Consider the following 9,864-nt stretch of genomic DNA (forward strand, 5'->3'; position numbering starts at 1 on the left):
AAAGATAGCAGAGACTGAAAATCGTATTGCATGCATCATAAAAATTATATTAGATATAATAAAAAGTCTTACCATAAACGTAAACAGTAAGACATACTTTCCCAACGAATCATGGAGCATATTCTATAGTTGAAAGGCGAAATAGAAACTGCAATATTCGAGTTCATAGAGTGTATTAGAATGTCAAAGACACAAATTAAGTCCCTGTGGACCAGACTGGCACGTTTCTTTTCATATTACGTACAGTCCATTAATCCATCAAATCTAGACCTCTGTAGCATCAATCATTCTTTGATAACCTTAGCAACAGTGTATAGGATGACACTGAGAAAAAAGCACCATCTTATACTACATTACATTTGTATTTGCAAATTCTACAGGTATTATTGATCAGATGTGTTTTATGTAGTACATGTAGTTTATACGCTAATACAGAAGTCTTAAAGCTATACACAAATGCTCAAGAGCTAAGCTAGTAAAAAAAATGTTCATGATAAAGAGTACTCGTCCTTCTAAAAGAGACTACCATTTTGTTATTCAAATTTCCACTGGGCGTAGGAAAAAAATGAAGTGAAATTATTAATTTTGTTTTTATAATTTCCTCAGTAGTTAGAAGTATCAATGAAATGAACGCAAATTATGTTTATGGTTGTATGTACACTAATATCATATATGTCGAATTTTAAGATAATCGTATATTTATGGTGGTCAAAACATTTCAGCGAAGCAAAAAAAAAAAAAACACACCTCCTCGTAGTGGCCAACGCACTTCCATGTTGCTATTGGCAGTCAACAACCATGCCTAACCATCGCATTTCAGCGTGATCATAAACACACTTCGGCATACTACCATCGTAGCTCTGCGTCCCATTGCGGTTCAGAGGTAATTTTTAGCATCCTGTGTTTTGATGCTGAGTTGTTATGGTCATAGGGTTACAAAGGAAACATATTATTCAAACCTTGAACTTTCAACTTATTCTTCAGATATCATTATATGCAAACAAAAGGGGAGATAAAATAATAACCATAAATATTTCAAATTTATTTGCAGGTATTTAACAAGAATTTTGGTTCAGGATTTAAAAACCAACAAAGTTTACAGTTTTATACTAGGTGATTGGATTGGCATTGAAAGGGGATCTGCTAAAGTGACAATCCCACACACCAAACCAGAGGATATTGGCAATTTCAGAAATCAGGAATTCACCTTTAAATCAAGTCGCGACATTAGAGATTCACATCTGTGGTTCAGTGTGTTTTCCAAACCGTGTCGTAGTCAGTTTACAAGAGTACAGAGACTGACATGTTGTCTCTCTCTCCTTCTGTGTACAATGCTGACTAGTATAATGTTCCACGGAATGCCTACAGACAACCCACAAGATCAGGCTACTGTAGCTAACTTTACGTTCTCCATAAAGGATTTGATCATTGGTATAGAATGTGCTATAATAATGCTGCCCATTAACATACTTATTGTACAGCTGTTTATGAGAACATCCAGTAAGCCAAAAGAACAGAGATCTTCCAGAAGGAGGTATGAATTTATTTGGGATGATGAGAAGTCAGATGAAGAGAATCCACAGGTAGATCACGAAGAAGAACAGTTGATTGAGAATCTAGAAGAAATCCAGCTTATACAGAGACCTAAATTGTAAGTAGTGTTAGAAGATGTGGTTCATGTTAAAGGTATGTTTAAGTGTTTGTCCAAATTGCTTCATTAGCCTTTATCTATATGGAATAAGTGGGGTATACCTGTAGTATTCTTTTCTTTTCAGTTCATTCTTTTTTGTATGTCACCATAACTATTGTACAGAAATCAGCTTTTTGCACAAAAATTTTTTAGTTTCAGATATGCCTTACTATTTTACTATTTTCATAAGAAATGGGTAGGCAAGTCTGTCTTTTAAAATCAGTTTTCAGCAGCATATTTAATGCATAATAGCTCTGATCTCTTTAACAGATTACCCTGGTGGTGTGTGTACATTGCTTGGACCATTGTTATTCTAGTTTCAATGGTATCTTCCTACTTTGTTATGCTGTATGGACTCAAGTATGGCTATCAGAAGAGTTTAGAATGGCTCATTTCATTTTTCACTGCATTCTTCCAAAGTGCATGTCTCCAACAACCAATGAAAGTTGTAGCCATTGCTATGGTGATGACCTACATTTGCAAGAAACCTGTTGAAATAGAAGGGATGGTTTTGGACATAAATCTTAAGGCTGCTGGTACGATGTTATGACAATGAATGTAAAGTCAAAAGTACAATCCCAGGTTCTTTATGTTTGCTTTGTAACTAATGGTTCTACATGTATATTAGGCCACATGAAAAAAATACCTAGATTATCATCCCGCCCAATTTTTTTATATTTTCAAAATGTGTTTTGAAAAGAACTCCCCAGCTCAAATTTCTGGAAACATTCCATGTCTTGTCTGGACCTGATTTATAATTATCGTTATTTAGTAATTTCTGGTTTGAAAATCACAATTTTTAATTTATTTTTTTTTTTGTAAATTGTTCCAAATTTGATAAAAAATGGTATGGGTGTAGCAGTCGAAAAATATATATATTGATAGAGTCCCCCAGCCCAATTTTTTTTAGAGCAGTTGGATGAGAATCTAGAAATTTTTTATTATGGACTTTTTTGGAAATGATATTTCCCTCAATACATAACATTATTTCAACCTTTATAAATTATCAATTTTGCAATAATTAGATACAGTGAATTACCATTGAAGTAACCTACATATATATGAATAGTGGTATGTATTACATATTCCTGAGCGGGTGTACATCAAAACATGGAGGCTAAAAAATATTGTGTGCTTCCTTTTCGCCTTTTCCTGTTTTTGTTTCATTTTTCATCAGAAGTACAGGGTAAATATCAAACTATGACACAAAAAACTTGTTTTTGAGGAAAAACAGTATTTTCATGAAAAATAATGCTTCAGAAAAGGGGTCTATTTTATGAACTCAAAATAAAAGTGAAAGTAGAAAAATTCTATTTTTAGTTTGACCTGTCCTGGTGTACCAAAGTCCGTGCCTTTTTTTTTCTAAAATGGACCTAAAATTTTTTTTTTACATTTCCTTAATTGAAAAACATGGTAAAAAGTTAGATTGAAACTCTGTCTATTTTTTTTTTTAAATCATGAAAATTTACAGTATGCTATAGAAGCCTATGGGGCAAAGAATACAAGACTGAGACCTTGTGTGTTTCTGACACAGTTTGCTTAGTCCAATGAAATACATCAGGATTGTCTCTTCTATCACACAAATTTACTTTATAGGTAATATTCATCGGTAATGTCAATTAAGGGCATTCTGTTAAGCCTCAACTGTTACTTGGCTCTTACACCAAGCAAAGTGTGGGAGGATGTAATGGAATCACCTCATGTTTCAAATCTGTTTACATCCTGTGTAAGACCAACTCATTATAAAATGTCAAAGAAACTATAATAGTTTACAGAGTTGGTTACTGAATTAAAGTTATACAGTAACAGAACTTATTAGTTACACATAAAAGTTTCTTACAACTATGTCTGGAGGTTTAGCCATCGTTCAAAACAATGATATGGTTGTTTTCCAATGTTTTTCAGCTGTATATGAAGATGATGGAGAGTATACACATCAGCATATTATACCAAATCCAGCTTCTAAATCAATGCTTCAGCAAATAAAAACAAAGTTACAGATGGAAGGCATTATAGAAGAAAGAATAAGGGAAATAATTATCTACTTCTTGTTTATTACTGTTGTATTGTATGCTGCCCATGGCAACCGTAATGTTCGCAAATCTTATTGGATGGGAAGTGCAATAGAAGACATATTTATCAGACAGGCTTTCAAAAAGGATCGCCTTACTTTTTCAGATGTAAGGATGTTGTATGTGTATATTTGTAATTTCTTTCTTACATTAACAAAGTTGGACAAGTAAAGTTTGTATCAGCATTCTGTTATGTGGTAATTAATGGCATTATCCAGAAAAAAAACTTAAAGGCATGCATTGTTGTCCCAAATGGTAAGGTTGTGTGTATCTGGTAGGAAAAACCCATTAAAATTGTATGGGTCTGAAATAAATATCTTTATTATTTGCTGTCTTTCTGTGGTCCATCAGATTTGTCAGCATGACTTCTCTTAGACTATGGAATGGATTTTGATGACACTTTGTTTGAAGGTTTGGCATTATCCTAGATGCTTATGAAGATATTTTTGTTCATGTTTGAGAGCAAGATAATCCAGTAAAAGATTTTACATGTTACATTCATAAACTTGATAGTGGTAGCACTAGTTTACAACTGCTTTAATTACAAACTGGTTACCAATTATCAAAATACTTTATTTTTAGGCGAATTCACCGCCATTATTTTGGGACTTCCTTAGAGTGAAAGTTCTGCCAGGATTAGATGACATATACAATGGAGATAAAGATGTGGAGACTCATGGTGATGATTTTATTGGGGTTGGACCATTCAGGTTCAGACAACTCAGGGTACAATCAGGTAAATAAAGATGGGCTAGTCATTCAGTTTGTTCATACCCCCCACATTGAAAGCAGGATGAATATTGTTATCATTCTTGTTTAAGGTTGTTTTATGGTTTAGCTTTGCCATTCAAGACATACTACTTTTATTCCAAGGCAGTAAGTACACAAACAAAATGGATGTAGCTTCAGCAGCACCCTCTTTATGTAGATACTATGAAACATGAATGACTCGAAAGTGAGTGACACACTGTCGAACTTCACTCACTCAAACTCAGATGGCTCGAACACCCAGGATTTTCTCCTATATAATCAATATTAATAACCTTGGATTTCTCAAACACACAAACTGACTATTTGGTTGGTTTGATAATAAATCGTAGAGAATTACCCTTACTAACTTGAACTTGTCAGCCGTTTTGTGAAATTGGGTAATAAAAGGTATGAAAAACTGCAACCCTATTATTTTAGTTAATTACAGGTAATATTTAATTCATCACTAATTAGGTTGTTTTATTGATTCAAATACAAGAATGTTCTGAAGTTGGCTTAATGAAAGCACCAAAGAATATTAGATGAAAATTTATTTACCAAGAAACTTGAACTCTGAAGGTTTTTTTAAAGCAAACACGGCATTTTTATTGTCCACAAAACAACATAACCATCCGAGAGTGAACAAAAAATATCCAAGAACAAACAAAACTTAGTATCAAGTGAGCAATTTCAAATAAAAATCATATTATATTGAATTTGGAAAGTAATTAAATTATCAATTTTCAACAACAAAGTATAACAAATTAGGTTGTTCATGAACATTGTTGTCAGATGTTCTTATGCATTGTAATTCTATTGCTTTAGATTTGTTGTGTTTTTCAGATACGTGTCCCACCCCTTTGTCTATTAGAAATATGGCGTCACTATCTATTAACTGTTCTGATAGTTATTGGTTGGGAAATGAAGATACCAAATATTACAACCAATCCTGGAGTGAAACAATAACTGAATCAGTCAATAATCATTGGTCATACCAGTCAGCATGGCAACTAGGAACCTTACCTTATGCTGGTACCCTGGCAACATATGGTGGAGGAGGTTATGTCCTTGCAATGTATCCTAATTCCAGTACTCAGCAGATCTTTGACAAGTTGAGGTCAGACAGTTGGATTAATGAGAGAACTCGAGCTCTGTTTGTAGAGTTCACCATCTACAATCCTAATGTCAATTTCTTCAGCGTTGTCATGTTTTTGTTTGAATTTTCCAGCAATGGAGGAATTGTTCCATTTTATCAGATATTTACGACAAGGCTGTACCATTACAGCAGTAGCACAAAGGCAGCACTTGTATTCTGTGAATTAATGTTCCTTGTCTTTACATTTATCTTCTCTTATTATGAGTTTAAGAAAGTTAGAATGATAGGCTTCAGACAGTATTTAACAGGATTCTGGAATGCCATTGAGTTCATTATCATATGTCTGAGTTACAGTATTATTGGTTTATTCTTCCAACGTATGGTGATTGTTGATTACCTAATGGACAAATTAGCCAAGTCAGATCGGGTAGACTTTGTTAGTTTTTATCCTGCTATATTTTGGGACTTTGTTCAACTTTATGTGATGTCATTTCTGGTATTTTTAGTCATTCTGAAGTTCGTGAAGATCTTGTCTTTTAACAAAAACATGCACCTTCTTGGTGACACTTTACATGGTGCACGAGATACACTGGCAAATTTTTCTTTTCTGATTGTAGTTCTGATATTTGCCTTTACTCACTTTGCCTATTTGGTATTTGGTAGTGTACTTGCAGGGTATAAAAGTGTGATTGCCAGTCTTGTGACGTCTTTCACTTTTGCATTGGGTGTGTCAGATTTTTATGGATTATATCGTGTTGAAAGAATCATAGGACCAATATTTTTTGTATTGTTTATACTATTTGTCATGTTTATCTACTTGACTGTATTCATGGCTATAGTGAATACCTCAATAACAAAGGCTAAAGAGGCCAAACTTAGTAGGAAGAATGAGTTTGAGGTCTATGATTACCTGGTTATAAAGTTGGCTAATATTCTCCCTGTTGAACTGGCAGCTAAACTCAAGAAAACAAGCACAAAACCTTTATAAAGTTGGCTGATATACTCCCTGTTGAACTGGCAGTTAATCTCAAGAAAACAAGCACAAAACCTTTGAAAAGTTGGCTGATATACTTCCTGTTGAACTGGCAGCTAATCTCAAGAAAACAAGCACAAAACCTTTATAAAGTTGGCTGTTATACTCCCTGTTGAACTGGCAGCTAATCTCAAGAAAACAAGCACAAAACCTTTATAAAGTTGGCTGATATACTTCCTGTTGAACTGACAGCTAATCTCAAGAAAACAAGCACAAAACCTTTATAAAGTTGGCTGATATACTCCCTGTTGAACTGGCAGCTAATCTCAAGAAAACAAGCACAAAACCTTTAAAAAGTTGGCTGATATACTTCCTGTTGAACTGGCAGCTAATCTCAAGAAAACAAGCACAAAACCTTTATAAAGTTGGCTTTTTTTAATTGAAAATACATATGTATTTTATTTTATACACATAATCTGAAAATGCTAGTTATTCACTTGTTTAATCAATTTTGATATCAATAGCAGATCATGTATACAATTTACAAGATTTATTAGTAAGATGTGTACCTCTTATTATGTAGAAAATTGAAAAATGTTTTCTTACATTTTTAGCATGTTAAATTAAGCCATTTTTTATCACTTCATGATATGGATGGTACCTTCTTTGTGTAATCTGTCTTTGCTCAGTGTTTAAATACATATTGAAGATGTGCATCTTTTATTATGGCAGGCTTTCAAGCGGCCTTTATTTTCTTAATTTTCCTTATTTTTCAAAAGCAGCCCTAATTTTTCTAATAAAAGCAGAAGAATCCTAAAAAAAGCCTTATTTTTGTTGAGAAATTCGTTATTTTTTCAAATTTTTAAATTTTTAAATAGTAATTTCACTTTATATTGTTTGTATTAATGGAATCTAGCTTATTATACTTTCAGAAAATTAATATTATGATCAAATTAGCATGTCAGAAGACATTTTGATGGTCATTAGCAGTTAACAGCATTCTTTGGACCCATACTAGTTCAACTTCTAATGTTCGAACTGGAATGTTGAATACAACTGTTGATGGCCACTGATATGATCTTCTGGGTTGGTAAATAGCTTTTGTATTGTTGTCTTTAGCCATTGGTAAATAATTTGTTTTTCTTTTAGTATTATAATTGAAAAAGAAAGAATGTCATCCCTTATTTTTGTGTTAAAAGCCCTAAAAAACCCTAAATTTAGCCTTTATTTTTTTAAGAATTTGGCCCTAAAAATAGCCCTTATTTTTTTTACAAAAAGTCACTTAAAAGCCTGTTATGGACAAATTTTACTTACTTTAATAAGAATTTTTACCAATTAAACTGAGCCATTTTTTTCAGCAGTATATGTTATCGTAAGTACATACTATAGGTAATTTGTAACTTGCACTATAGTTTTGAACTTGCTTAGTGCTTATATATACACATGAAAGATATTTATGTGCTGACATTAATATTTGACTGTGATGCTGGTCCAGGTATTTTAACATTCTTGTTTTGATCCAAATATACTGACTATTCTAGTATATATTTTTGAAAAAAAAGTCAAAAACATGTACCTGTAAATTTTCTCTTTATAATAGACCATAATCTACTTACAGGGTTGTTAATTTAGCTCATTATTTTATGTTGTGGATATTGTTATTTATACAGTGTTGTGATAAAAAAAAACAGTGGTTGCAACTGAACTTATTTATTTTTTTTTTTTAAATTATTTTGATTTTATTTCCTTGTGTGGTTTTATATTTTGATTGCAGGTTAATTATATTGTTACTGTTTCACTTGTTTTTGTTGTTGGTTGAGAAAATAAATAATGTTTGTTTTTTTTTCTTATATAGTATTAATGCATCCTAATATTTGTGGACAAGAAATGCTTTAAAAATCCTAGAGCTACTGTATAATGTAAAAGAACAAAGTTACCACTGACTACACAAACAAGAACAGTCTATGAATGCTGTTTAAGTAGACCTTGATTATGCCCCCTCCTACCTGTGAAACTGGGAGAATGCTGCTTAAGTAGACCTTGATTATGCCCCCTCCCAACTTTGTAACTGGGAGGTATATAGTGATTTCAGTGTCCATCCTTCCATCTGTCTATTAATTCTTCTGTTTATCCACATCTTTTTATAATTGTTTTTTTTATTTCTAAGTGTAATAATTATAGGTATATCTTAGCTTATACTTTTTAACCTCAGACACATATTCAAATGGAGCATGATAACTAGGTACACATGTAAAAGAGGCAGCCAACATTAAACTACAAAGTACATATGTATGTGGACAACAACTTACACATGTAAATTGACAGCAGTAAACAAAGTACACATGTTGATGGACAACAGTAAGCAACAAAGTACACATGTTAATGGACAGCTCAAACGATAAAGTACACATGGTAATGTACAATAGCTAACCATAAACAAAATAGATGTGTTAATGGACAACATATAACTAAGTACACATGTAAAAGGACAGCATCTAACAATAAACACAGTACAAGTGTAAAAGGAAAATGGCTAACAATAAACTTAAAACACATGTATATGTGCAACAGCTAACAATAAACTAAGTACATATGTATGTGGACAACAGTTAACAATAAACTAAGTACACATGTATATGGACAAAGCTAACAATAAACAAATTATACATGAGCAAGGGCAGCGTCAAAGAATAACAAAAATAATATGTGGAGTTCAACAAAACTAAAAAAAAATAATTTATACCCCCACCACACAAAGTGTGAGGTATTGTGTAATACTCATCGAGAATTTTTGTGTCCGTCTGTCCATCCCCAGTGGTTTCCAAAAGATAACTTGAGAGTGGATTTTTCTGAAACACTGCATACTTGTTTAGTACCATAAGATACAGGATAATTGTGTTTAATTTTCAGCAAAATCCAAATCGTAGTTAATTTCGAGTAAAGGCATTTTGAACATTTTGCAATCCCCCTTTTTCATCCCTGAACCTAAAAACGGGTCATGTGACCGGATCGCCATCCGTGCATCTATAATGGTTCCTCTCACCTGATTGTTCACCAAGGGAGTGTATATAAAGTCCCTGGTCCATCCCTGGACCTATTTATTTGTTTATTTACTTATTTATTTCTTTTATTTTGTTAAAAATACAATTAAAATAAATATGAAATTTTATTTGAAGCCCACCAAATTGGGCCGTCCGTGCGAGACCCGACAGGATAGTCAAGGACGTTAAAAAACCCTTAGTAGTACCCTGGACCTAAACTGGATTAGTATCCTTGATCCAAA

At 32.8% G+C, this 9,864-nt stretch overlaps 1 protein-coding gene across 1 annotated transcript in view; it reads left to right on the forward strand.

Annotated features, from left to right (window-relative positions):
• The window catches only part of LOC148621813 (polycystin-1-like protein 2), a 63,955-nt gene extending 55,529 nt beyond the window's left edge, over window positions 1-8,426 (forward strand). Inside the window, exons 17-21 of the mRNA XM_088576554.1 lie at window positions 1,052-1,651; window positions 1,961-2,226; window positions 3,596-3,870; window positions 4,345-4,498; window positions 5,356-8,426. Of these exons, the coding sequence (XP_088432680.1) occupies window positions 1,052-1,651; window positions 1,961-2,226; window positions 3,596-3,870; window positions 4,345-4,498; window positions 5,356-6,596 (2,536 nt within the window). The 3' untranslated portion in view covers window positions 6,597-8,426. The remainder of the gene's footprint in view (window positions 1-1,051; window positions 1,652-1,960; window positions 2,227-3,595; window positions 3,871-4,344; window positions 4,499-5,355) is intronic.
• The last annotated feature ends 1,438 nt before the right edge of the window (window positions 8,427-9,864 follow it).

This window comes from Perna viridis, chromosome 3, assembly GCF_037379345.1.
Source record: "Perna viridis isolate PV_CMFRI_1.1 ecotype Kerala chromosome 3, ASM3737934v1, whole genome shotgun sequence".
NCBI lineage: Eukaryota > Metazoa > Mollusca > Bivalvia > Mytilida > Mytilidae > Perna > Perna viridis.